The 26,408-nt window shown below is 65.2% G+C and overlaps 2 protein-coding genes across 10 annotated transcripts in view; both read right to left on the bottom strand.

The window, feature by feature from the left end:
- Positions 1 to 90: 90 nt before the first annotated feature.
- MAPK11 (mitogen-activated protein kinase 11) lies at positions 91 to 6,708 on the bottom strand. The gene is made up of 12 exons (XM_007976193.3): positions 6,487 to 6,708; positions 4,121 to 4,250; positions 3,868 to 3,926; positions 3,670 to 3,781; positions 3,557 to 3,586; positions 3,427 to 3,474; positions 3,234 to 3,348; positions 2,842 to 2,913; positions 2,528 to 2,607; positions 1,977 to 2,055; positions 1,714 to 1,887; positions 91 to 1,413 (listed from the first exon to the last, which is right to left on the bottom strand). The coding sequence occupies exons 1-12, from the start codon at positions 6,600 to 6,602 to the stop codon at positions 1,334 to 1,336; spliced, it is 1,095 nt and encodes a 364-aa protein (XP_007974384.1). The 5' UTR covers positions 6,603 to 6,708; the 3' UTR covers positions 91 to 1,333.
- A 3,461-nt stretch (positions 6,709 to 10,169) lies between these two features.
- PLXNB2 (plexin B2) overlaps positions 10,170 to 26,408 on the bottom strand; it is a 32,904-nt gene continuing 16,665 nt past the window's right edge. For all 9 annotated transcript variants that reach the window (XM_073006551.1, XM_073006555.1, XM_073006559.1 and 6 more), the window contains 35 exons: positions 24,777 to 25,875; positions 24,229 to 24,411; positions 24,012 to 24,140; positions 23,241 to 23,341; positions 22,959 to 23,085; positions 22,403 to 22,556; positions 21,194 to 21,308; positions 21,012 to 21,120; positions 20,801 to 20,902; positions 20,118 to 20,210; positions 19,678 to 19,759; positions 19,405 to 19,562; positions 19,174 to 19,322; positions 18,910 to 19,018; positions 18,633 to 18,769; positions 18,294 to 18,464; positions 17,766 to 17,895; positions 17,436 to 17,663; positions 17,148 to 17,324; positions 16,943 to 17,082; positions 16,673 to 16,773; positions 16,315 to 16,544; positions 16,056 to 16,237; positions 15,594 to 15,660; positions 15,218 to 15,364; positions 14,442 to 14,598; positions 14,185 to 14,285; positions 14,025 to 14,109; positions 13,708 to 13,862; positions 13,157 to 13,317; positions 12,895 to 13,042; positions 12,160 to 12,224; positions 11,948 to 12,023; positions 11,090 to 11,164; positions 10,170 to 11,017 (listed from right to left, as the gene is read on the bottom strand). In XM_073006551.1, coding sequence (XP_072862652.1) covers positions 10,913 to 11,017; positions 11,090 to 11,164; positions 11,948 to 12,023; positions 12,160 to 12,224; positions 12,895 to 13,042; positions 13,157 to 13,317; positions 13,708 to 13,862; positions 14,025 to 14,109; positions 14,185 to 14,285; positions 14,442 to 14,598; positions 15,218 to 15,364; positions 15,594 to 15,660; positions 16,056 to 16,237; positions 16,315 to 16,544; positions 16,673 to 16,773; positions 16,943 to 17,082; positions 17,148 to 17,324; positions 17,436 to 17,663; positions 17,766 to 17,895; positions 18,294 to 18,464; positions 18,633 to 18,769; positions 18,910 to 19,018; positions 19,174 to 19,322; positions 19,405 to 19,562; positions 19,678 to 19,759; positions 20,118 to 20,210; positions 20,801 to 20,902; positions 21,012 to 21,120; positions 21,194 to 21,308; positions 22,403 to 22,556; positions 22,959 to 23,085; positions 23,241 to 23,341; positions 24,012 to 24,140; positions 24,229 to 24,411; positions 24,777 to 25,862 — 5,535 coding nt within the window. In that variant the 5' untranslated portion in view covers positions 25,863 to 25,875 and the 3' untranslated portion in view covers positions 10,170 to 10,912. The remainder of the gene's footprint in view (positions 11,018 to 11,089; positions 11,165 to 11,947; positions 12,024 to 12,159; positions 12,225 to 12,894; positions 13,043 to 13,156; positions 13,318 to 13,707; positions 13,863 to 14,024; positions 14,110 to 14,184; positions 14,286 to 14,441; positions 14,599 to 15,217; positions 15,365 to 15,593; positions 15,661 to 16,055; positions 16,238 to 16,314; positions 16,545 to 16,672; positions 16,774 to 16,942; positions 17,083 to 17,147; positions 17,325 to 17,435; positions 17,664 to 17,765; positions 17,896 to 18,293; positions 18,465 to 18,632; positions 18,770 to 18,909; positions 19,019 to 19,173; positions 19,323 to 19,404; positions 19,563 to 19,677; positions 19,760 to 20,117; positions 20,211 to 20,800; positions 20,903 to 21,011; positions 21,121 to 21,193; positions 21,309 to 22,402; positions 22,557 to 22,958; positions 23,086 to 23,240; positions 23,342 to 24,011; positions 24,141 to 24,228; positions 24,412 to 24,776; positions 25,876 to 26,408) is intronic.

Raw genomic sequence — 26,408 nt, 5'->3', positions numbered from 1 at the left:
AGAGGTGAGCGATGCAGGGTGACCCAGACACTCCCCCCATGCCCAGCAGTGGGGATGGCGGGGGCAGCAGGGCCTGGAGTGGCCTTTGGATATGAGCCGAGCGAGAGAACCCCCTTTATTGTGCACCCCTGGTGCAGGCACTTGACACCCAGGCTTCCCTGGGCCCCTCGAGGCAAGAGGTCACCCCCTTTCCAGGGCAGAGCCATACCCCCAACTCAGCTCTGGGCAGGGTCCCGTCTCCGAGGTTACTGGATCAGCTCCATCCTGGGACAAAGAAAGAGGACTGACCCGCAGACCAGAGCACCTCAGATCTCCGGCTGCAGGGCCACAACGGTGGGCAGAGGTAGAGAGCAGGCCAGGGTGCGGCGCACAAGTGTCCAAGTCCAAGTCCACACCTGCGTGTGCTGCCTGCCTTAGCGTCCTCAAGGCCAAACCACCCAGTCACCCCCAGCCTCAGGAGCCTGCTGCGGGTCACATATCCGAGGAGAAAGCCTCTGCTGGCGCTCATGTGGCTGCCCTTTCGCCCACTGGAGCCCCCAGTCTGAAACACCCCTCACGGCATGAGGAACTGAGGAGAGGGAAGGCAACAGCACGCCCGCCCCAGCGCCAGCTTCTTGCCAGGCATGGCTGCTGGCCCTTAGGCGCCCACAGATTCACATGCACCACATCACATGTGCCCTGACATATGAACACGAGGAGTGCACGCTCATCCACATGTGCCCACACACACCCACGGGCGAACACAAGGCTCCAGGCAGCTTTTCTCATTTGACACCTGGTGGTTGTCCGTGCCCAGCCTGGTGGCACACTGGCTCTGCCTCTCCTCTTAGACCTGTGGGTCTCAGCACTGACCAGGACAGCCCCCTACTTCCAGGCTGAGCAGCTCTAACCACTGAGACCTCTCCCTTTGAGTCTCCCAGGGTCCCGGCCCCAGCGTGCCCTCCAGAGAGCCCTGGGACAGAAGAGACCCCAAGGTTGACGCTCCCCAATGGGTCGGCCTGGGACAGACAGGGGAACTCCGCAGGGGAGCCCTTTTGGCATCCAGGACCCCACAGTCAGGTCCCAATGGAGAGCGCAGTAGCCAGAAGGGAGCAGGAGGACCAAGGTAGTCCCAGGGACACTTGTGCCCAGACTCCTACACATGGCAAGCACATGTACACACATGTTTGTGCATGCATACATGTGTGTAGATTATCCTGAAGGCGAGGGGTCCTAGGCCAGGAGTCAGTGACCATAGGAGTGTGGGAGGTGCCTCTTGAGGAAATCGGACCAGCTGTGGAAGGGTGCAGGCCCAAGCCCCTCCACAGGCTCTTAGGGGCTGCTGGGTGGCACCTCACTGCTCAATCTCCAGGCTGCCAGGCGGCTTCGGTGGCTCTGGGGGCTTGAAGCTGAGGACTTCCTGGTAGGTGAGCTCTAGGAGGTGAAGGGAAAGGGTGAGCCTGTGCCTCCCACAGCCCAGCCCCGCACCTGCTTGTCTGGCACCTGCCACCCAGCCCAGGCCCACCACCCTGTGACAGCAGCCTCAGCACAGAGTCTGGGAGCCAGAACCCGCCCTGTGCCAGTCCCCCACCCCACCCACCCCTAGTCTGTGCTGGACACCCGAACGCCCTTCCACACCTGACCAGTCTGGAGAGGAACTGGGGCATTTCCTGCCTCTGGGGAAATGGAGCCTGCAGGCCCCTTGGACCCACCCGCAGCCACTGCCATGCCCACCCTTCCACTCCTCCAGGGTGCGCTCCTTAGCTTCAACGCTCTCATCATACGGCTCGGCCTCTGGCTCATCCTCAGGGTCGTGGTACTGGCTGAAGTAGGCGTGGGCCAGTGCCTCGGCAGCACTGACCCTCTGGTCACTGTCCAGCACCAGCATCCTTCCAAGGAGGTCTATGGCTGCAGGGGAGCCAGTGGCAGGGAGGGAGGGTTAGCTCTGCATCCAGGGCCAGATATGGAGCCCAGTCTAGCCCCAGGGCAGTCCTCACCCAGGGGGTTGGCTCCATGGAAGATGCTGCTCAGGTCCTTCTGGGGCATGGGGGGCAGGGACTGGATGTACGTCCGGGCCTGGAGGGCACACGAGAACACCTGGGGAGGCTGCTCACTCTCCGCCTCCCTGGCCCCAAACTGGGGCTTCTCTTGGCAAGCCCCCAGACTCAATTCACTCCAACAGGCTAGGACAAGGGCACAGGCAGACCAGTGACTCCTTCCACGTAGGGTCCGGTGACTAGCTCCTCACTTGGCCCCTAACACCTGCAGGAGCTGGGTCCAAGTACGCTCCCTCCACCCAGCCCAACCCCACCGCCCTGGCCAGGCACTGCTTGCTGGAGTCATGATTTTGCACTCACTGTCCCTGGTGTCAGGAACATCTTCCCCCTTCTCCTGTTTCCCCTGCAGGGATTGGGCACCTGACGTAGTCTCTATCCCACCACATCCCATGTTCCCCATATTGTCCCCACATTTCCACACCACCCTCTCCCCAGAGAGCCTGGGGACTTGACCAGCAGAGGGAGCTGCCGGCTGGCAGGCACCAACTCACGTGTTCCGAGGAGATCTTTGCCAGAACCTCGGGGCTGGGTGTGCCCACCACTTCCATGATGCGCTTTAGCTGGTCAATGTCTGCATCACTCAGGAAACACCCACGGGCCAGCCAAGGACCTCTCTTGGGCCCCCAGACCCAAAACTTTGGGGCGCTGCCCAGAGCCCGCTCTCCTAGAGCTGAGGATGGCCAGCCCAAAGTAGCATGGCATGGGGGGCAGAAGAGGCAAGACCTGCCAGAAGGGGCCAGCGCTGGTCTCTACCCTACAAGAGGGGCCCTGTTTGACCCTGCTCCCCAACCTGGGCCAAGGATACAGTCGCTTCCTGGAAAGAGGGCCTTGCCCTGGAGCAGCTCAGCCATGATGCAGCCCACGGACCAGATGTCCACTGTTTGAGGGCGAGGGGGCCTCCATCAGTGTGCCCACCCCACGTCCCTCCTCCAGGAGACCCACAGTCACATCCAGGTCACGAGACGCGCAGACCCCCTCCTCCGCCATACCCAATCCTCTGGGCGGGGGGAGGCCTGTAGCTGCAGGGCCAGAGGAGGCCAGCGCCCGTCATGCTCTAGCGGCCTCTGAAGGGCTGCCTTTGAATGTAGGTCCCACATTCTTGGGGACCTTGCCCGCCCCCCAAGACCTGGCATGCAGAGCCAGTCCAGGGCCAGACGAGGCCCTCGGCCTTCGTCCCCCCAGGCCTTCCCCCTGCACCTGTCTGGTTGTAATGCATCCAGTTTAGCATGATCTCAGGTGCCCGGTACCAGCGCGTGGCCACGTAGCCGGTCATCTCCTCGTCTGCCTGGCGCGCCAGCCCGAAGTCCAGGATCTGGGGCGACCACGAGGTGTTCTCAAGCTCGTCACGGGCTCCACCACCACCCCGCCCACCTCTGCCCGCGCGCCTCACCCTGAGCTCACAGTCCTCGTTCACAGCCACGTTGCTGGGCTTCAGGTCCTGCAGGTCACGCGGAGCGTGAGCACAGGAGGCCGGGACGGAGCCCTGCTGGACCCGACCCTCACCCTGCGGTCGCACCTACCCGGTGGATGATCCCGGCTGAGTGGATGTACTGCGGGAGGGGGATCGTGGTGAGCGCCAGGCCCGGCCCGCCCGCCCCCCGCGAGGGGACCCGCGAAACCCAGGGCGCCCTACCTTTAGCCCGCGCAGCAGTTGGTAAACCAGGAACTGAACGTGCTCGTCGCTCAGCGCCTGGCACTTGACGATGTTGTTCAGGTCGGCGCCCATGAGGGTGGTCACCAAGTACCTGGGGCGGGGTCAGGGGTTCAGGACAGGGCCCCGCCGACGCTCCGCGAACGCGCTCCCTGCTGCCTCGCCCGCCCCGCCGCTCACACTTCGCTGAAGTCCTCGATGGATGTGGCCGGCGTGAAGACGTCCAGAAGCCCGATGACCTGGGTGGCAGGGGGCGTCAGGGCCGGGCGGCGAACCCCCGGCTGTGGTTCAACCCCCCCAGGGCCCCGCCCCGCAGCGCCTGGCCGCGCCCCCTATGGCCACGCCCCCATCGCCAGAGCTCACCCACCCATTGGCTGCGCCCGCGGCCCCGCCCCTGGACGCGCCCTCCCCCCACGGCCCGTCCCCGGCTCACGTTCTCGTGCTTCAGGTGCTTGAGCAGCCGCAGCTCCCGGTACGTCCTGCGCGCGTGGATCAGCGACTGGAAGGGGCGCGACAGCTTCTTCACCGCCACCTTCTGGCGCAGCCGCGCGTCGTAGGCCGAACTGGAAGGCGGGCGAGTGAGGCGGCGCCGGGAGGGGTCCGAGGGCGGCTGCCCGCGCGCACACGCGCGTGGACCCGGGCGGCGCCGCTCTCGCCGCTTCTCTGTGGGGATGGGGCAGTGGAGCTTTTCCGCCCCCGCCCCGGCCCCGGCCCCGGCCCCGGCCCCGGCCCCGCCGCCCCAGCTCGGCCTCCCGCCTCGGGCCTACCCTCTCCCTGCTTGCTGGGAAGGAGCCCCTGGGGCTGGACCGCCATGTGTGTGTTCGCCCCTCAAGGTCCTGGACCTTCTCTGTCCCCTGACCCTACTGATTCCCACTCCCAACCAGGGGCCCCCATTCAAAGCGAGGCTGGGGGAGAGGCCCCCCACCCAGCGTGGAAAAACACAGCAGGAAAACAGCCACGGGCATTCACCTGCAGCAGACCGGCCTCCCTCTGCCCCATAGACCCCATGGTCCCAGGAGGCTCACGGAGGGGGATTCTAGAGCCACCTCAAAGCCCCTGGACCCCCAGTGCCTCCAAATGTTCAAAATGCGGAGGGAAAGTTGGTCAGAGTGTTTATTGCATCATTATTTGGAACAAAACCTGGACAGAAGGTGATGTACAGCTGAGGGCGTGTGCTGGACCCACAGAACAGCCCTTCGCCCAGCCCCACTTCCCAGAGGTCCAGACCCTCCACCCTGCACCAGCTTCCTGAGCCCACACTCCCTTTGCCAGTGACCCCTCATCCCACCCTCCCATGTCCCACTGCCCTCAGCCCTGCTAAAGGCAAGGCCTTTGCACAGCCTGTTCCCTCTCGCTGATTCTTGCCCCTTCTCTCCCTCCTACTTCTGTCTCTTGGGATCCTGTCCCAGAGGAAGTGGAGGCTGCGGCCACCCCCCATGCCCACACAGCGGGGAGCAGGGGCGGTTCCCGCTGGGTCTGGGATGCTCATGGGCCCAGGTCGAGGTGCCTGGGGCAGCCATGCTCCCAGCCTATGACCAGGGAAAGGTGCTTCTGAGGTGGTGAGGCGAGTGGCCCCGCATGTGGGGCAGCAGGTTCTTTTGGCCAATTGCATCTGTGCGGTCAGGTGACAGGAAATTGGCACCTGGTCCGCACCCTTGGCAGTGGAACTGAGAAAATGGGCCAGGGGTGCAAGGGGGGAGACCAGGCCTCACTCGGAGAACCGGACACCCCTCAGCAACTCCCAGAGTCCAGCCAGGCCCCGCCCTAGTTCCCTATGGCCACTCCCACACTGTCCCAGACCGTTTTCCTGCCCTTGAGGTCTCAGAGAGGAAGACAGATCTGTGCTGGCATGATGGCTAGCATGACCCACCTGCAGCTTCTGACGGAAGGCTAGGGACCACGCCGGAAGACAGCCTGCCCTGGGACCCCCAGCCCTGATGCTGGCTCCTGAGCTCCGAATCTGGTGGGCCTAGAGATCCCACTTCCAACCTGCAAGTGCCTGGGACAATGCCCTGCTCTGGCTGCCTCTGCCTTCACACCCCACCAGGACCCCCCAGTGGGCAGCAGCTAAGGGGCATTGGCCGTGGTGAGGACTCAGCTGCACCTCTCAAAGCCTGTACCCATGATCGGCCACCCAGTCAACATGGAAGCTGAAACTTAGGACTCTTGGTAATTACCTCACCCTAAGCCCCTCCAACCCTGGCTGCCCTGGTAACAGAGGCCTTGGCCCAGTGGACCCCCCTCCCCCACCCAGATTCTGTCGTCTTCCTGGGCCCCAGGCCAGGTCCTCTGGCCCCAGGGCCTAAGTGGGGTTTGTGGTCTGAGGGGGAGCCTGAGGCCATCCCAGGGGGAGAGGTCTTGGCTTCCAGGAGCGGGGCTTCCCTTTTCAGACAATAGCCCCCAGCCCGGGCGGGGGAGGGGCATCCGCTAGACCCCGGGGGCTGCCTGACCCGACTCAGTGGGTGCTCAGACATTTAGGGGGCCGGACATCAGGGTGGCTCGGGGCTCGGTCGCGTGAGACCCACCCTCACGTCGGCTGTGACCCCCCAGGCCTCAGGCCTGGTGGGGGGCGGTCCGAATCGGGCGAGGCCGGAGGACCCCCTCCCTCCCGGTAACGGCGTCTGCTTGGAAAGTTTCTTTACGCCGCCCCCCCATTCATTCCTCAGATCCGCGCGGCGCCCGGGGGCGGAGGCAGGGCGAGGCCCCTCCCCACGCCGAGAACCTCGCGCGGGCTAGGAGGGGACGCGCTCTCCGGCCCGGCCCGGCCCCCACCCAGCACCCCCTGTGCCCCGCCCCTACCAGACGGAACCGTAGGCGCCCGAGCCCACCGGGCGCAGCCCCTGCAGCCGCTGCGGCACCTCCCACACGGTCTTGTTCAGCTCCTGCCGGTAGAAGCCGGCGCGAGGGCCCGACATGTCCGGAGCGGCCGCCGCTCCGCCCGGGGCCAGCCCTGCGCCCCGCGCCCGCGCCCGAGCCGAGCCCGAGCCGAGCGGAGCGGAGGGCGGCGGAGGCGGTGGCGGCGGGCGGGGCGGGGCTCCGGGGCGGGGCCGGGAGGCCCGGGCGGATTTCCCGGGCTGGGTGGCTGGGGCGTGGGGGGGTTCCCGAAGACAAATGCGCTGCTTCCTGCGCCTCGGAGGCGGCGGCGGAGCGGAAACCAGCCCTCCCCTTCCCGGGGGGGGCGCCAAGGGCGGACACCTTCCTCCGGCTCTCACCTCCTGGGGGCCGCGCGCTTCTCCAGATTTGCGCCCGCGTCTGGGCTCGACCCGGGCTTCCCCACCCCGGCGGCGCCCTCCCCAGCGAGGAAGAACCGTCAAAACCGAAGAAGCCTTGGGTGAACCATGGGAAGTATTTTTCATCAAGACAGAAATAAGAATAGCACCTCCTAAAGACTCGGCACTGGATAGGAAAATAAGCCGAAAGGCGTTGGGACAGGGCTGGCCTGGCTTTCTCACGCAGGACCTGCAGGCCTTGGTCTGCGGCGCGCCTCGGAGAACCTTCCAGGCCTCCTGCCCCGGCTCGCCCTGACCTCCCCTCTGGGAGAGGTGCGACCGCTGGACTGTCAGGACCAGGGACAGCGGCGTCACCGCGGGGCCTTCCTGCCCACAAACAGCGGCCCCAAACAGATCCTTTTTGCTGCCCAGAACCTTTCCTCCTCCTTAGCTGCCACTTCTAGGAAGCCCACCCTGACTATCCCAGGTCCGAGGAGCCGCCTTTGGGTGCAGGGTCCTTGAAGTCAGCCCCGCGGGCGGCCAGGCGCGGGGTCTGCCTCGGCGGGGAAGGGGGCAGCGCTCCACTCCTCCTCGGCGTCTGTGCCGCGCCCGGGGCCGCACAGCTACTTTTATTCCCACTGGAAAGTGACCAGGGCTCGGAGGAGCATTGCCTCCTGGAGCACCGGTCACCGACCTCCGCCCTGGTAGAGCAGTGGGTGGGAGGCTTCGTGGCTGGGCGGCCCCCTCCAGCGAAGTGAGAAATCAGGATCCCAGTGGCCCAAATAACTCCTTTTTTAAAACATTAAAATCCGAGTTTTAATGTCAAATCTGATTTTTATATATCGGCAACCAAATTAAAACAGCCAGCGCGGTCCTGGCCAACGGACCCATGCGCACCGCGGCGAAGGAACGGGTCTCAGTCCCAGCCGCTCCGGCCCCTTTTGCATGACCAAGCCCCGTGCCTCAGTTTCCCCCCTGGAAGCCGGCATCCGACTTGGGGCCTGGCGCGGGCCCGGGGATGGCCCCTGTCCTCGCTGGGGCTGGATTGGGGCGAGGACACGGGCGGCCTCCCGGAGGGCCCCCGCCCCGGGTCGCCTTTCACTGGGCCAGGCTGGGTTTTGTGCGGAATTAATGGAGCTTCAGCTAAAGGAGTAGGAGGCGGGAGCGCAGCCCCGGGGCTGTGGGAACCGCGGCCGCGGCCGCCGGGGGAGGGGAGCGGCCTTTGTCTGCACCGCAGCCGGGCGGGGCGGGAATCGAGTTCCCATAGCGACCGGCCCCGCCCCTGCGCCTCCCGGGGGACTGGGCGGCTCGGTTCTCGCCCCTAGGGTAGGGGACATGGAGGTGGGGAGGTGTCAGGCTTCCCCCAGGCGCCGTCTGCCCGCAATCCTCCCGGCCAGGGAGGCCCGGGGAGGCTCAGCAGGTCAGGTGAGCGTGTGTGGGGGGGGTGGGGGACAGGACCCTCTGGGGGAAACAGGACCCTCTCATCACTGAGCTGACCTGCCCCGGGCATTAGAGGTCCCACCCATGCGCCTACTAGGGACAGTGTGGGGTCGTGGCACTGCTGGGGAGTGACCACTGAGGAGTTTCGGGTGGCGTGAGGGCCTGGAGGCTGCCTTCCAGTAGAGGCACCGTCAGAGCTTGGTGGGGGCCGGGGAAGCCCCCCTGGAGGGAGCTGCCAGTGGAGGACAGGCCCAGAGGGGAAGCAGGCTGGTGGTGACAGGACTGCCCTGGGTCAGGGGAGCCGGGAAGGGCAAGTGGCAGGGCAGGAGTGAGAGGCCCTGGGCCAGAGGCACCTCCTACCCAGCTGATTCACTGTGGTCCCTGAATACAGCAGACCACCCCTTCTCCGTGCTCATCCCCCCGCCATCCCACTGCCTGCTGGTCCTGGCTACCCCTCCTCACTGGAGGGGTGTGACAGCCCCTCTCTGGTCCCCCTGGTCCCTCCCAGCTGGCCTCTTCCTGCAGTCAGTGAACGTCCTAAAGGGCAAATCTGGTCTTGCTCACTGGGGGACCAGATGATGATGGGCGCCGAGCTGATTTAGCAGAGGACTTGTCCTGCTGGTAAGAAGAAAGCAGGATGTAGCCCTGGGCTGGTGAGCTACCCACCGCCTCTCCTCCCACCACTCTGGGAGGAAAATGGGACTTGGAAAGCACCAGGAAGGACAGGCCACCCCTCGTCTGTCGCCAGCTGATCACTCCGGCCCACCCACGTGCACCCCAGCAGCTATGCCCGGGTTTTACCCGTGCCGGCCCCCACCTGGGTGCTGGACTGCTGGGCCTGCAGCCTCTCCCCAGCCCCAAGTTTCATGTGTGTGGGGTCTCATTGAACCTTCCCTTCTTTCCTGACTGCCCAGTGAGACAGGGGTCTAGTACGGAAGCCAGGACTCCAGGTCCCCAGCCCCCTGCACGATGGTCTGCAGGGGTCGAGTATGGAAGCCAGGCCTCCAGGTTCCCAGCTCACTACCTGAGACCCGCCACTCAGCACTTCAGACTTCGGTCCACCCCCTTGCTCTGATCTTCTGACCAGCCATGTCTCTGGGAAGGGAGGAACCCAATGTCATTTCAGGGGTCCCTAGAGCAGGGGATGTCAGTTTGCCTTGTACCCCTTTCTCCTGTGGGGGAGAGAAGGCCACCCGTTTTTCGTCGTGGCTTGAATGGAGCTGCCCCAGTCCAAAGGGGACTTGAGCAGTGGAGGCCTTGCCCATCAAGAGACCCTGGCCTTGATGTGCCCCAGTCAGGGAGACAGGCTGGGGCTGCCTGAGAACGGACCCTCGTGAGTGGGTTAGCAGTCCAGACCAGCAGAACCTCAGGATGTGTGCCTAGATCCAGCCACATCTGAAGCTGGGCCTTCACTTTGTGTCTGGAGCACTGAATGCCCCTCTGCCTGGGCTGTCTGTATTCTTGGCACACAGGGGAAGCTCCGAGCCCTGCCTGTTGTAGTTGTTGCTGTTCCTAGCGCTTAAGACAGTGTATGTGTGGTGTGCAGTGGCCATTTGGGAAGAATGTGTTGCATGAAAGAAGCAGGAGGCCATGGAAGCCACCAGATGGCACCAGAAGCAGTCCCACCTTCCAGCACCCCCCCCCAAGTACCCCTATTAGCCCCCTCCACCTCCCCCTAGCACCCCTCCCAGCCCCCTTCACCTCACACGAGCACCCCTTCCAGCCCCCTCCACCTCACCGCAGCTCCCCTCCCAGCACGGCCCACAGAGCCCAGGGAAGGGGTGGTGAACAGGGGCACCGCAGCCCCAGTAGGAACTCAGCCAACCCACAGAGTGAAAAAGACGACTGTATTTGATTTACAATGAACAAGATTTACAAAAAGGGGTAGGGTGGTCTTGGTGGAACTGCTCCCAGTCCCACTGGACTGGGTGGGGCTCTAGGGCAGCCTGTCTGACAGACCAGGACCCCAGGATGTCTGGGCCCCGACGTAGGACTTGACCTACGACTCACTTGACCTTTGACGTGGGGCCCAGCAGCCGTGAGTCCACCCAGAGTGCCGGCACCCTTGGGAGGCCGGTGAGGTCAGGAAGGCATCGTACCGCTTTTTCTCCTCCTCCCATCCCGAGGTGGACAGACAGACGCAGGATCTGGGAGCTTGCCCTGGGGGCCACAGGCCCTCAGATCCCCAGGGGCCCAAGCCAGGGGCATGGAGGCGGCTGCTGGTGCGTGGGCGGAGGCGGAGGCCAGCTGCCCCCAGCGTGGCAGCGTAAGGCACATTTTCAAATCACTCGAGACTCGACAGTGAACACCCGATGCTGGTTCTGCCGCCGGAGGGAGCTGGGGCTGGGGCTGGGGCTGGTGCTGGTGCTGGTGCTGGTGCAGCACCCCGGCGGTATTGCTCAGAGGAGATGCTACAGTCTAGACGTTGGGTGGGTTCCTGCTGCACCCACTCCCGCATGGGGCGCGTTCTCCAGGGGAGGGTGGGGGCCTCAGCCACAGCCACTTGGCCTCCTCCCCCGAGGGGTTTTCAGGTACCTTGGGTACCTACGCCCCAAGGCAGCACTGGAGATTGGAGGTCAGAGGTCAGTGACCTTGTTCTCCAGTGCAGCCGCAATCTGCTGCAGGCGGAAGGCCAGCTGCATCTTCTGGGCGGCGGGGTCCTCCTCCAAGGCATTGATGATCTGAGGGAGAGTCCCATCAGAGCACATTGGGGGACCGCCCAGCACCCCCCCACCCCGGGGGCCTGACCCTACCTCGTCATAGTACTTCTGTGTGTATTGGTAGAGCTGGTGTAGTGCCACGAGGGTGTTTAGGGAGTCCGTGTGTGCCTGCGGGGTGACAGGACGGTCAGGGCAGAAAAGGGGCTGTGGGAGCCCCATGGCTGGCAGGGGTAGTGCAGGACGCCCAGGACAAGAGGCCTCCCCGGGACAGCAGCTGGGGCCTTGGGCACAGGCGGCACTTAGGGCCCCCCATGTGGCGTGGCCTTAGACACCCATGCCGACAGAATCCTGCACACACAACCATCTCACTGTCTTCTTGTGTGATGCACAGCTGTGGATGGACCCACAGGGAGAGGCACTGTGGGCACGGCTGTGGGTGGAGCCACAGGGAGGGGGCGCTGTGGGCATGGCTGTGTGTGGGGCCATAGGGAGGGGGCTCTGTGGGCATGGCTGTGGGTGGAGCCACAGTGAGCAGGCGCTGTGGGCAGGGCTGTGGGTTGAGCCACAGGGAGGGGGCACTGTGGGCACGGCCGTGGGTGGAGCCACAGGGAGGGGGCGCTGTGGGCACGGCCGTGGGTGGAGCCACAGGGAGGGGGCACTGTGGGCAGGGCTGTGGGTTGAACCACAGGGAGGGGGCGCTGTGGGCATGGCCGTGGGTGGAGCCACAGGGAGGGGGCGCTGTGGGCATGGCCTGGCTTCAAACAGCTCACACTCCCCACACACAGCACGCTCAATTCACATGGCTGGGCCCACCTCGAGGTCCCACCCCACCCTCTCTCCCCCTCAACACCATTTAACCCCTGCGCTGCAGCTCAGGGTCAGGCTCAGCACAGGGTAGTAAGAGCCAGGAGCAGGGGAGGGCCATGGGTGCGTCCCTGGTGGCCTCCTTACCCGGGAAATCTCTGCCAGGTGTGTGTTCATGTCCTGGTCGCTGACCTGCACCATCTGCCGGATGCCCTTGTAGTAACTGCAGGGGTGGGAGCATCACAGTGTGGGCAGCGGGGGACACAAAGGGGGTGGTGGGAGAAACCAAGGCCTGAACCTCCCCGCAGGGGGTCGAGGGTGGGCACGGGGGCCTGGCCTGGAGGGCGGGTAGCACTTACTCCTCCACCATCTTCTTGTAGGTGGAGATCTCCTTGGCATACAGCAGCTTGTTGCTGGGAGAGTCCTGTCGGGGAGAAAACCCAGTGATGCCTGGCCAAGGGGCCCAGCCTGGGGCCGCTCAGAGTCCCCCTGGGTAGCCTTCCCTGCCCTGAACTGACACTTTCATCAAGAAAACTATGGGCCGGGCACAGTGGCTCATGCCTGTAATCCTAACACTTTAGGAGGCTGAGGCGGGCGGATCACCTGAGGTCAGGGGTTCAAGACCAGCCTGCCCAACATGGTGAAACCCCGTCTCCACTAAAAATACAAAAATTAGCCAGGTGTGGTGGCAGGCACCCGTAATCCCAGCTACTCGGGAGGCTGCGGCAGGAGAATCGCTCGAACCCAGGAGGCGGAGGTTGCAGTGAGCCCAGATCGTGCCACTGCACTCCAGCATGGGCAACAGAGCAAAACTCTGTTTCAAAATAAAAAACAAACCAAAACTACTACTTATTTTGTGATCTGTAATAAAACTGTTTCTCTGCTTGGGTACTGTGGTGAGAGGGCAAGTGGTCTCGGGATCTCCTAGGCTCTGCTGGGCGCCTGTGCTCCCCGCCTCGGCCACGCGCCACCCCCTCATCAAGGGCTCCAGCCCAAGATGTGCAAATTCACACCCCAGACAAGTTCCCAGCTCACAAGATGCTCCTGGGGCAGACCCAGGCCTCCTTGCCCCGACCTGTCCCCACCCCACTCACGCGGCTCAGCTTATGCTCCGTGCGCGTGCAGGCATCCATGAAGGTCTGGGCGATGACTGACAGCGAGGCGTCCACCACCTCATGGACGTGCACGTCGAAGATGAAGTGGGGGTTCTTGAGGATGTTCACCCAGAACCGGAGCGGTAAGCTGAGGCAGAGCAGCGGGAATGAGAGCGGGGCTGGGCCTGGGGGGGTGCGGAGCCTCCCAAGAGTGAGAAGTAGTGGAGCTGGGCTCGGCTGCGGGGGGGGTGCGGAGCCTCACCTGTTCGTCTTCCAGATATGGATGGTGTCCTCATCCTGGATGTTGTGCTTCTCTGCCTGCTCGTCCAGGAAGTCGAAGAAGTACTTGACTGCGGGTGGCACCGCGTGCCCGGGCGCCAGCACGCTCTGGAAGAAGTTGTCCACAAACTGCTGCAGTGTGCCCTGTGGGGGGGAGGGTCTCAGCGTGGCGCCGTGGGCGCGGCTCCTGGGGGGGAGGGTCTCAGCGTGGTGCCGTGGGTGCAGCTCCTGGGGGGGAGGGTCTCAGTGTGGTGCCATGGGTGCAGCCCCTGGGGGGAGGGTCTCAGCGTGGCACCGTTGTGGGGGAGGGACTCAGCGTGGCGTCGTGGGCCCAGCTCCTGGGGGGGAGGTTCTCAGCGTGGCGCCGTGAGCGCGGCCCCTGGGGGGTAGGGTCTCAGCGTGGCGCCGTGGGCGCAGCTCCTGGGGGGGAGGGTCTCAGTGTGGTGCCATGGGTGCAGCTCCTGGGGGATGGGTCTCAGCGTGGCGCCATGGTCACAGCTCCTGGTGTCAACCCACACACCCACAGGGGCCCACCTTGACCGAGAGCAGCCGAGTCAGGTAGATCTCAGTGATGGCCTTCGTCCGCTCCTTCTCCTTCACGCTGCCTCGCTTGGACTTGCCCTCATCCACCTCGTCGGTCGGCCGCACCAGGTGCCACACCCGGTTCTCCTCCTCCAGGAGGGCATGGCCTGTGGGGAGCGGGCACTGAGGGACCCCCACCCAGGTCTGGGGCATGGGTCCCATGGGGAGCAGTGGTGGCGGGGTGGGTGGGGGTCCATGTTTCCAGGGCGGACGTGGTCCATGCCGACCACCTGGGGCTGGAAGGAAACGGGCAAGAGGGAGGGACTCACGCTCCCCAGGCAGGTCCTGCTGGCTGTCCTCCGGCTGCTGGGAGACCCCCACCTTGGAAAGGATGAGGGTGGCTCCGTCCCGGACCTGGGGAACACGGTGGTGAGAGTGGGCTGTGCCCCAGGGTGCCCAGTTCTCGCCCGCCCCGGCCCACACGCTCACATTGTAGTGCATGAGGGTGTTGACGCGCTTCCACCGGCCCTCCCGCTGTGACGTCAGGTCCAGGTCCGACAGGATCTGGGCTGTGGAGCCCGGACGCCACTCTGGGAAGAGACAGCCCAGCTTGGGCCCCGGCCACTAAGGTTCCTCCCACTGCCCACCACTCCCACATGAGAAAGCCGGCCAGGCAGGATCCTGCCCCAGGACACGGGCCAGGCACATGGGCGCCTGTGTGCAGACGGGCAGGGACCGGCACTCACCCAGGACCACGCTATCTGGCCTGGGCCAGCAGGAGCAGGGCTGCCCGCGGTACACCTGGTCAATGATCTTCTCCTTGACCTGGGAGATGGTGTCACAATTGAGGACCTTCACCGGGATGGCATCAACTCCCTCATCCTGCACGATGACGCTCACCGTCTGCCGAGACATCCAGGATGAAGTCCGACGGGGAGGCCCTGCTCTCACCTGCACCGCGTAGGAGCCACTGTCTGCCCCGCCAGCTTTGCCCACCACAGCGGCACCTTCGGACAGCAGGCCTCTGCCGGCAGGCTCCGAGCCCCCGAGGCTTCCCAGATGACCACACTCTGCCCTTCCCCTGCCTGCTCTGGCTCAGCAGAACAGAAAGACGGGGACAGCTCAGAACCGCTCACTCAGGCTGACATACAAGCTCATGGAAGCACATGCACAGACACGGAATACACACGTCTCACACGTGCACAGGCTCCTGCCACACCCACTGGTCACGTGTGTACGGAACCCCGGACACATCTGGTGTGCCAGGCCCCTCACATGGCCTCCAGGAGGTGGGGGTGCCCAGGAAGAGCTGATGGAGGGCCTGCACACTTACAGCCTCCAGAGCCCACAGCCACCAGCACCCAGGCCCCTCCCTGAGCCCCAGTAAGAGCAGGCTGTAACTTGAATCCACAGAGGAGGTGGACGGCCTCTAGCCTGTGGGTCCCGTCTGTGGCCAGGGGATGCCCAAGCTCCTTAGCCCAGATCCGAGGCGCCCATGGCGGCCCCCATCCCAGGAGCTCACCAGAGGTGCATATTCCACATCGTCCCCCAGCAGCCCGGTGTCGTTGAGAGTGTACTTGGCCTTCTTCTGTACTGCATCTACCGGGCCCTTTTCCACCTGATGTTTGATGGCCTTGAAGAGCTTGTACAGGGGCTCGCCGGCACTGTCCTGGAGTAACACGGAGGGGAGGCTGGGAGGTCAGGGGACTTGGGGCCTGGAAGGAGCCCCCAGAGCCCTGGCCAGAGGCATGGACAGGGTTGACCGTGTCAGGGGCAGGAAGCAAACCTGTCCAGGCAGGGCCCACCTCAAGGTGCTGTACAGATAGGGGGGACACTGGAGGGAACGGCAGCAGTCTGCCTCGCCCCTCAACCCCCAGCCAGGCTGCAGTGTAACCCACCTTAAGATACTGGTACAAGCAGATGGACATCCAGTTGGACAGCATCCTCTCCACCACAGTCTCAGACCTGGGGGTGCAGGGAGGCCTTGTAGCAAGTGACCCCGTAGTATTCCTGAGGCCCAACTGACTCCTCCAAGCACCCGGCCACCCTTGCGCCAGTGTCGCCCATCCAGGCCTGGGTGTGGCCTGCAGTGAGGACTGCCCGGTGGCAGCACCAGCCCTTATGGGAAGTCCGCCACCTTTCTCCTGTTCTGCAGAGGACTTACGCTGTGACCAGCTGAAACCGCTGGACAGGAAGGGATAGAGTCCGGCTTTGTGTTTGCTGCCAGGGACTTCACCCCTAGGCTGCCCCCCACCACCACTGCTGGCTGGAACCTGCCAGCTCCTGGGTGCCCAACAGGCCTCTGTGCCACCGCCACCAGCCCCTGTGTTCGCCCCGCCTGTAGTCCCGCCCATGTGCACCTGCGCAGCATCAGCTTGGGGTTCTTGGCCACCACATACTGCTCCAGGAGCTCCAGGAAGAGCGTGCGCATGATGTCTGTGTAGTACTCCAGCTTCCCGTGCAGTGCCACCGTCAGCAGGGACGCGAAGTAGACCTTGGCACGGGCCGAGAACTCCCGCTGGTTCTCCAGGGTGTGGATGAACTGTGGGGGCCGGCGGTCAGAGCCTGCCCAGCGCCGCCTGTGCGCCCTCCCCCCCGCCCGCCGGCCACCCGGCTCACGTTGATGAGGAAGGACTTGCTGTTCAGCAGGTTGGAGAACTGGTAGAGGGCCTGCTCCACCACCGGCCGCCGCGGCTCGGGGATGTCCAGCTTGCCAGTGATCATCACGTCCTTGTCGCCGTCCTTGGAGGGCAGGAAGAAGACGCGGTCGGTGTAGGTCTTGTAGTCCAGCACGGGGATGCCAGCCTCGTGCACGTCATTGGTCTGGTCCTCCATCTCGATCATCAAGTCTAGGGGGAGGCTGGCGTGAGACGTCCCTGGCCACCTGGGGCCCTGATCCCCACACCACACACAGCATTCCCGCCGCAGGAGGAGCCCAAGCACCACCCCCGAGCGGCCGCCGCCGAGCGGCCCCTACCCGTGAATTCTTTCTTGCAGCGGTCCCGCACACTCTCCTCCAGGCCCTCCAGCTGCGACTTGATCTTCTCATACTCTCGCTCGGCCTGCTGGCTCTTCCTCCTGCGGGGCACAGGGAGGCTCCTGGGTCCTGCCGGGCTGACTGCTCAGCTGCCCGGATGAGGAGGTGGATCTACACGCCTGCCTGTGCAGGGCGGCGGGTGAGGCCAGAGGGGCCGAGGCGGGAGGGCTGAGGGCTGGGGGTGTTGGCACAGCCGCGGGGCGGGCTCACCAGTAGCAGTAGACAGACACCGCGATGACAACCACCATGGGCACAATGACCAGCGGCAAGATGAGGCTGAGTGGCACATCGCTCACCCGTGTGTCGTACTCCACGCGGCCCAGCACCCACTCGCGAGAGCCGAACTTCACCTGTGTGGGGGGCCAGGTTCAGCGCGGTCCCGTGGGGGCGCCTCCCGCCCGTCCCGTGCACGCACAATGAACTCAGGCAGGTTGTGTGTGGTGTCCCGTTTCTGCCGCCGCTTGGGCGGGGGCTGCACCTCCGGGGGCTCGCAGTACAGGTCGGTCTCCGTCAGCGTCTTCATGGTGCAGCGCTCGGCACCCACAAAGGCCTCGGCCTCCTGCAGCGTCATCGCCTTGTTCAGATTGGTGCCCTGGGGAGGGGGCAGCGGCCAGGGTGAGCAGGAGGGAACTAGGGACACGTGGACCAGCTCTGAGCCCAGGCCTGAACGGGACCCAGAGCCCCGGGGCTGCACCATCCTCACCCGGGCGTGGATGAGCTTGTTGACCTGCTTCTTGACACCACCTGTGAAGTTCTCAAAGGTGGGGTCAGGCACGTACTCGAAGGCCCCGGCCTCCGTCCTGAGCAGGGCACGGTGCCCGTCCATCTCGATCAGCACCGTGAGGTTGTAGGCCTCTGGCTCCTCGGGGACAGCCGGGGATAGGAAGACAACCTTGGTGTCGTTGTGGAACACGTAGTCCATGCCCACCACCTGCAGGCAAGTCCCAGCCGTCAGCCCCCAGGTGAAGACCCTGCCCTTCCTGGGCACGATCCCATTGGCCGGTGCCAGAGCTGAGCCCACACCAGGACTGACCGTCACAGGCTGCAGGGATTCAGCCTCCCGCGGCGGCTGCCAGGACTGCAGGGGCTCCGCGATGACCACCATGGCAAACCTCTGGATCAGGCTGAAGCCCTGACCCGTGACGTTGATGCTGCGACCACCACTGGGGAGGGCAGTGCCGCTGTGGGCTCGGCCGGCAAGGGTGATCCCTGCAGGCTTTGCCCTCCCGTCCCCGCCCACCCTGGCTCTGCCCACACAGGGCTTCCAGGTGCATGTGTGGGTCTGGGTGGGCAAAGGGGCAACACAGTGGGCTGTGCTGAGCGTGGGACTGTGCCACCGTGGGCGGGGGGCACGCGGGGCCTGGTGAGCATGGAGCCCTGTGGTGTGCCCGTCTGGGTTTCTAGGAGGAAGTGGATCTAGGGTGCAGTAGGGTTTTCCAGAGGCTTCCTCCCGCTGCACAGACCAGCCCCACCACATTCCTTTCAGCGCAGTCAGCCAAGGGCACTGAGGAGGCAGCTGGGTGTGGGCAGAGTGGGGCGGGGCGGGGCGCACCAGCCTCACCTGGCAAAGCTTCGCAGTGGCTCGAAGGCTCGCAGTACGGGGTTTTCACGGTAGGTAAAGAAGATGCTAGAGCTGGGCACCGGGGAGCCCCCATAGGAAACCTCCAGGGGCATCTGGCCCCGGGTCGCCTGGGGGCCTGTGACACACTGGAGCTGCGCCCCAAACTTCGTCCTGGGGAGGGAGGGTGCTAGTCTGCATCAACCCCTCCCCCGGGACCAGCCCCAGCCCGACCAGGCTGGCCCCGCCATCCCCTTAGGGCCACTCAGGTCTTAGGAAGTGCCCCCCTCCATACCCAGGGCCAGGGCCAACCAGACTCAGCAGCTTGGCGGTGACACCCACACTTTACACGGGATGCCGTTGAGGGTCACCCGCACGTCCTCCTGGGAGCCCGTGTCCAGGTAGGTGCCGTGGATGGTCAGTGTGGTGCCGCCCGCCTGCGGTCCCTGCTGCGGCTCCACACTGAGAGGCTGGGGCTGCTGAAAGAGCCGCAGGGGCAGTCGGGTGAGGACGGGACACAGGACACCCTTAGCCCTGGGCTGGATGGTAACTGTCGTGGGGAGGTGGCGGGCAGAGCCCTCCTCCCGGGTTCGGCAGGTCCCCGAGGCCAGGTGCTTACTTGGAAGGTGAACTGGACGTTGGGAGGCGAATGGCCAAGTTTCCCGAAGACGTCCACCTCAACACCCCCAGTAAAGGGCGCCTCTGCAGCCTCAATCACACACACGATCCTGGCGGACGACAGGCAGGGTGGCCCAGGCCCTCCCCGACCCACCCCTACCCTGACACCCTCACCCCCTCAGCCTCTCCACCCACCCCATCACCTGGAACCCCAGCATGGGTACTGACATGGCCGACAGGGCCCAGGCCAGGGCGGTCCACTCACCGGGTGGACACAGAGTAACTTTCCGGCTGAAAGGCGCAGTTCCGGCCAGCCACGGAGATCCTCTGGATGTCCTCTGCTCGGACACCCAAATTGGAGCCCAGGATGGTGATGCGGATGCCGCCACCGAGGGGGCCTGTCTCAGGCTGGATCTGAAACCGCAGAGCCTGGTGAGCAGGGAGGGGCTCAGGCCAGGCGCGCAGGAGGGTGTGGGCCAGGCTTCGAGGGGCTCACCCTGGTGATGACGGGCGGCGGGCACTCGGAGGTGGCATTGCACAGGGCCTCGTACACGCACCTGCTCTGGCCCCCGCACCACGCACACCTGTAGTCAGGGTGAGCGGCCTGGCACAGGCTGCAGTCGCTGCGGCCAAAGGAGCAGTTGTAGAGGGTCACTGCGGGGAGAGCTGCCGTCAGCGGTCACCCCGTGCCTGCCCAGCCCCCACCTGTCCCCACAGCGCCCACCTGTCCCCCCGCCCGCCCCCCACTGCACCCGCCCGTGGCCCCCACCATGGAGCTTGCTGTCGATATTCTTGCCATAAGACTTGACGTAGAGATGCAGAGGCAGCGTCTCGTTGGCATCGTGGGACAGCTGCGGAACACGCAGGGGCACACTGCACTTCTTGCCCCCACAAGGGGCGCGGGTCGGGGGTCATGAGGGCAACCACCCTGTGGCCACCGGGTCCCTTCCCAGCCAAGGGCAGCAGGGGAGGCCTTCAGGTGTCGGAAGTTGGGGAACCCCACGGACGCTACTCTGCGCCACTCTGTCCCCAGGGAGGCAGAGGGCAGAGGGGGCTTCTCCAGCAGCGTAGGGCACGGCAAGCCCCTGGCTGGGTTCTGGTCCCTGGGGTCTCCCTGCTGCCCCTCCCCTCACAGTCCTGGAGGTAACCCACCACCCCACCCTGGGCCCTAGGGTCCAGCAACTGAGCCGGCCTGCCCTGGAGCCATACCTTTGGGGTCCGAAAGACGAAGGTCCCAGATTCCTGCATGCTCACTGGCTCCATGAACTTGAGCAAGTCACTGCCCACGTGCAGGGAAGAACCCTGCAGACCAACCCGTCAGGACCCTGGACAGGCGGCTCTGGCACCCTGGCCCTCCTCCCAGAACCCCCGCAGTCCCTCCTCAGTGCCTACAGTGTGAGCCCTCTCCTCACCCCACACGTGCCTGTCCCTCAGACTCTCCCATGCCAGCTGACCCCTCGGCCACTCCGGAGTCCAAACACCTGTGTCTGCAGAAGCCTCTGAACGTCCTGTGTGGGTGTCCCCTGGTCACCTCCACCACTCATCCACCTGAGGGCATCGCCCGGCCCACCCGGCATCGTGGCCCCCACAGCTCCCTCCTCAGGAGGTGGCACTGGCCCCTCAACCTCCGCACGCCTGCCTCCTCCACCGCCTCTGCTCAGTCCCATCCAAAGGCCCCTGCGTGCTCCCTCCTAGCCTCTGTCCCCGATATATCCTATGCCCTCTACCTCATGTGGGGGTCCCGAGTTGGGGAGCACGGATGGAGCTCAGGCTCCCACATACCCATCAGCACCGGCCCGCCGCAGCCTCCCTCCGCACCTTAGCCTGTCGCCGCCCGGCACCCCTCCCTCCGCACCTTAGCCTGTCGCCGCCCGGCACCCCTCCCTCCGCACCTTCACAGTGTCCAGGTTCTTGCCCTGGAAGGTCACATCTGTCTCGTGGTTCATGGGGATCACCAGGGGGCTGGGTTCCAGGAACTGGGGACAGCTGTCCTCCTGGGAGAGCAAGGCTGGTCAGGTGCTGCCTGGGCACAGCAGAGCAGCTGTGCCCTGAACAGTCCCCCAAGGCCCTGAGGCCCCTCACCATGTCCCCGAGGCCCCTCACCATGTGGGCACGGATGATGCCGTCCTCGGGGTTGGGCGAGGCCTCCCGGCACTCATGGTAGCGCAGGTCCCACTGGCAGGTCCAGCGGTTGCTCACGCAGGAGATGCACCTGCGTCCAGAGACGGTTGTGAGGAGGGCTGGGTGGGTGGGTGGGGCGGGGTCGAGGGGCACGAGACACTCACGGCAGGTTCTCCTCCAGGCTCATGGCCTGGCGGCAGTCGTAGAAGGGATACTCATAGGAAGTGAGGAAGATATTGTCTCGTCTGAGGAGGAGCTGGATGGTCACGGCCACGTGGTCTGCAGACAACAGAGGGGACGGCATCAAGGTGGCGGCCGCAGGGCCGAGGGCCGGGCTGAGCCTCCCCTGGGGCTGACTCCACGGGCCGAGGTGGAGACGCCTGGTCTTCAGGTGGCGCCTGCCAGGACGCCCCGCGCTCACGCTGGGCTGGGCCTGCCACCTGCTATCAGATCTCGAGTGGGGCTGCCAGGATGCCCGTTCACACTGGGCTGGGCCTGCCACCTGCTATCAGATCTCGGTTCGGGTGTCGGGCCCAGTGCGGGGCTTGCCTTCCTCCCCAGGGCCGGATTGCTTTCGTACCCTCTGTTCCCGCAGGCACCGAGGGCAGCGGCTCCTTGGAGTCTGGGTAGGACCTGCCAGGTCCCTGCCCACGTCACTGCGTGGCCCCACTGCCCCCAAAACTCAAGGGATATGGGCGTGACGCCTGCCCTGGCCCACATGTGAGGCTCTGCAGCCTCTGGGAACCGCCCTGCTCTCTCAGGCTGGGCTGGACATGGCAGGGAGGGGTGAGGGGCGTCTGCCCAGACGACGAGGCCTGGCACCTGGCACCCAGATGCTGCTCTGGACGTGATGAGGAAGCAGGCTGAAGACAAGTCACCCTCACTATGGGCCTGGGTGGGCGTGGCTGCGGACAGCCCTGGTGGCCCTGCAGCCTCTGGGAACAGCCCCCACTGTCTCAGGCTGGACAGGGCACCCGGATGCTGCTCTGGATGTGATGAGAGAACAGGCTGAAGACAAGTCACCCTTGCTTCGGGCCTGGGGGGCGTGGCTGCAGACAGCCCTGGGGGCCCTGCAGCCTCTAGGAATGGCCCCCACTGTCTCAGGCTGGACAGGGCACCCGGATGCTGCTCTGGAGGTGATGAGAAAACAGGCTGAAGACAAGTCACCTTTGTTACGGGCCTGGGGGCACGGCTGCTGACAGCCCAGGAGGCCAGAACCTCCCCCACCAGGCACAGCAACCCCACCACAGGCTTCATTCAGGCTGGGCTCCCGGAGTGGACGCAGAGCGTGCCTGTGCCCAGCTTGCACCCAGGGGCCAGCAGAGGCAAAAGCCCACGTACACAGGGCCCCGTGTGACCGAGAAGGGCCTCACCCTGGCCTGGCGGCGTGATGGGGATGCTGCTTGGGGAGTTGCAGATGACGGTGCCGCCCTCCACACGGGCGGGGTGTGGCGGCGACTCCCCAAAGAGGCACAGCAACTCATCCTCCTTGCTCAGGGCGGGGAGGGGGCTGACGGTCAGCTGCACCTGAGGGAGGAGCCCTGCAGCTCACACCGGGAACCCCAAGTCCTGTCTGCCCACCTACCCGTGACTCGACCTCCCTGTGTGTGTGGGCGCACATCCCAGAGGAGCCTCCAGAACCTGACTTCGCATCTTCCAACACAGGCCCCTCTGTGGTCACCCCAGCAACTCCTGGGACAAGGCCTGGGTCTACCCTGGATAGGGACAAGCCCCACCCCTACCCACCCAGGTCACAGGGATCCAGGGAGCCAATGGAGGGCGGGCTCCATCACTAAGGCTCAGTGCCCGGAGCCCAGGCGGGGGAGATGTGGGGCCCTCCCCTGCCTGTCCCAACAGCTCCTAGCCTGGGGGAGCCCCCACCTGGCCGAGCCTGGGTCCGAGGACCCCCACCCCAGCCCCACCACGCACCTCCCCCTGGGCCCGCCGGCTCATGTTCTGTGGCTGGGCGCTGGTGATGGCCACGCAAGACTTGCTCCGGCTCCACAGCCAGTGGCTGGCTTCCTCGGCCCGCAAACACTCGGCCTTCCGGGTGCATCTGCAGGCGCAGGGGGCGGCCTCAGCACTAGGACTCCCTCAGCCCAGGGTGGGGTCTTGTTCTCCCAGGACAGTGCAGTGTGTCCCCCGACCCAAGCCATGACCTACCAGGATCCCAGAGGCAGGCCGTGTCCCCGATCCCCCCCAGGCACTCACCGTCCCTCGACGACACACCAGCCGCAGTAGGGGTCCTGCGAGTCGCGGCACTGGGTGCAGGTCGGGTAGCTCAGGCACTCCTGCACTGGCAACCGGAACACCTGGGGCAGTGGGGCCGAGAGTGGGACCATGGCAGAGGCCACATGGGCCTTCCGCAGACCCCGGATGTTCCCAGACCGCCAGCTTGACCCAGCTTTGTCCCGGGGCCTCGAAAGCCTCAGAAACCTCAGGCTTGTTGTTAAACAGTTCTGGCTCTGTGTGGCCATGGCCTGCTGGCCATGCCACGCCTGGGAACCCAGGGAAGCCGGGAGGTCTTGGCTGTGGGGTCTCCTGGGGCAGCTCCCCTCCTCTGTACGGGTTCCCTCTGAGGGGTACTCCCAGGCCCGGCCTGAGGGGCTCTTGCACCAACCCCCCACAAGCTTGGGGCCCAGGCCCACGTCCCCCACTGACTGAGCTCACAGAGGCTGTGCCGGGACCCCGTCTTGCCATCCACCCTCAGAACACCCAGGTCCCTTCCATCAGGACGGGGCGCAGGCGGGGCCGGAGGGAGAGACCTGGTTGAGACCACACAGGACAGACAGAAGGAGCGGCAGAGACAGGGGCAGTGCCAGAGACACAGGATGGAGACACTGCCTGGGACCTGTCCAGCCGCCCCTCTTCCAGCCCAAGGAGAAGAGCCTGGCTCTGCAGCACCCAGTCCTCCTCTGGCCCCCAGGCCTGTCATAAGGGCACACTTGGCCTGGAGTGCTCTCCGCGGTGCGTCCGGCTCACCTTGTCCTGGGTCATGGCGTACAGGCTGGCCAGGTCTCCAGACAGTACCAGGTCGCGCTTGACTCTCTTGTTTATCTCCACAAGGATAGAGTCATACTCTGAGGAGGTGCCGTTCGGGGTGAGGTACACCTGTGTGCATGAGGGCAGGCTGGTGAGGGTAGGGGCCTCGTGCACAGACAGGCCCTCCAGAGCCTCCCTGCCCCAGCCTGGGCCAAACCTTGAGGATGCGGCCGTCAGAGGTGCCCAGAAAAGCCACAGTGTGGTTGTTCTCGGCGGTGACCGTCACGGCCGTCAGGTTCAGGCCTCCACGCTGCAGCACAGCCGTGGCTTTGAGCCCGTCGCGGCTGCCCAGTGGGTAGGGCAGGTGCTCCGAGCCACACGGGAAGCTCTGGCTGGAGCCCTGTGGACCGCAGCGTGTCAACAGCAGGCAGCACCCCGTCCTGAAGGGCCCTCCCCACTCGGGCTCCAAGACTTGGGACAGGCCCTTCCCTTCGGCACATGTGCCCCACACACGTCCCGAGAACAGGGCCCACATGGCAGGGAGCCCCACCGTGCTGTTGTGTGACCCAGTGCCCGACACAGGCCTGGGACTGGTGCCAGCGTGAATGGCACTGAGACACGCAGCACCCACCCACGCGAGCACCCATGCTGGCGAGAACCACGGCCACACTGCTCACGTGCACCCTCCCCAGCAGGCTGGGACACGCAAACCCACACACGGACGCCTGCAGTCCGGGCCCCGCAAGAACACACGGAGGCCCATACCGGTGCGTGGCCGCCGCACAGGATCTCGCCGTGGAAGGGCTTGTAGAAGATGTCACGGGATTCCCGTGGGGTTGTAGAAGATTCCCAGGTGCCCGTGTAGCAGGCGTTGCGGTTGGCCTCCATCTTGGCGTGCACCTCGTCCAGCGGGAACAGGCAGAGGCCCGCACCAGGCCCTCCACTGCTCCGGCCGTCTCTGCTGAAGGCAGCGTACAGCACCCTGCCAGAGCCAGGCGCAGCCACGGAGGCCGCCAGGCAGGTGCCAAAGGCTGCGGCATTGGCGTCGGGGTCCCGGCACTGCAGGTCCATCTCCAGGTAGGAGTAGTAGTTGGGGTCCTCTCTGCACATGCGGGCCAGCAGCGTGCGGTTCTGGGCCGGGTGCTTGTCCTGCTGGTTGAAGACAAAGAAGACGTAGGGGCCGTCCTCGAAGGCCGCCACGAACTGCTGTGTGTTGGTGGACAGGTAGCCGGCCTTGTAGGTGGCGTGGTCCGTGTAGGCTTCAAAGGCTTCCCTGCTGTCAGTCCGGTCCAGCAGCCGGGTGCTCACGATGATGCCGTTGTCGTGCGGCCCGTTGCCTTTGCCCACAAACAGCACGCGGTCACCGGGACCCGTGGAGCTCACCAGCCCCACCGTGGCCACGCCCTCGTCATTGCTGGCCACGAAGGACTTCTCGCCGCTGCCGTCCTCGTAGAACAGGCGGAGGGAGATGTTACTCAGGGCACGCAGGGCGCAGATGCCCTTGAAGAGGCTTCCGCACTCCACCAGGCGCTTCCTGGGCGGGTCGAGCAGCAGCAGCTGGTTGACATTGTCGGTCATCTCAGCCTCATGGCACTGGCTGGCCTCGATGGGCGGCGTGCACTTCTTGTTGTCCAGGGCCGGGCCCGTGGCCACCTGCTGCTCCAGCTGCAGCTTGGCATCCAGCTGGTAGAGGGCATTCACCGCCCCCAGGTACACCACGCCTGAGGCCTCGTCCACAGCCAGGTGGTTCAGCTCTCTCTCGCTGCGGAAGAAGTCCAGCTTTCGGGACCTCAGGCTGGCAGCCGCACCCAGCAGGCCCAGCAGGGTCAGGGCCCAGAGCCGCAGTGCCATTGCCCCCGGCACCCTGTGGGAAGAGTGAAGGGTCAGGGGAGCCCCGGCCCAGAGGACCCCCCATCAAATCCCTCTCCGGGCCCTGCCCCAAACGTCAGAACATGGGACAGAGAGGATCGTGCCACTCCACGAACTGAGGAACCCGGAGCTCCGCCCCTTCCTGCTTCACACCCCCGCCATCCTCAAGATCTTGCTGGAGACCACCTCCCAGCCCTCCTCAAGGCCACCTTGACTGACCACTGGGGCCAAGGCACTGCCACTGCCCGCTACAGGATCCCTCCCGGAGGTGCTCACAACACCGGCAGGCCTAGTCCCGAGGCAAGGAGTTGACGCCCCCAGAAAGGCTCTCAGCTGCTCTCACACATGCCCCCTGACCTGTGACCCCAAGCAGCTCCAGGTGGTCGGGAGGCACTGGCCCCAGCGCACAGGCTCAGGCTGACAGACCGACCCCTGGACGTTGGAACAGGCAGCTCACATATGCAGTGGAGGCGAAGTACACGGGAAACTGGAGGCTCGGCTGAGAGCGAGGGGTGAAGGACACGGGAA

Source organism: Chlorocebus sabaeus, chromosome 19 (genome assembly GCF_047675955.1).
Source record: "Chlorocebus sabaeus isolate Y175 chromosome 19, mChlSab1.0.hap1, whole genome shotgun sequence".
Lineage (NCBI taxonomy): Eukaryota > Metazoa > Chordata > Mammalia > Primates > Cercopithecidae > Chlorocebus > Chlorocebus sabaeus.
This window is presented reverse-complemented; position numbering and strand designations above follow the sequence as displayed.

Coding starts and splice junctions, on each gene's coding strand:
- MAPK11 (XM_007976193.3), bottom strand. CDS start 6,602: ATGTCGGGCCCTCGCGCCGGCTTCTACCGGCAGGAGCTGAACAAGACC. Junction 3,587..3,669: donor AACTGCTGCGCGGGCTAAAG/GTAGGGCGCCCT, acceptor CCCCTCCCGCAG/TACATCCACTCAGCCGGGAT. Junction 2,056..2,527: donor CAAAGATCTCCTCGGAACAC/GTGAGTTGGTGC, acceptor TGTGCCCTCCAG/GCCCGGACGTACATCCAGTC.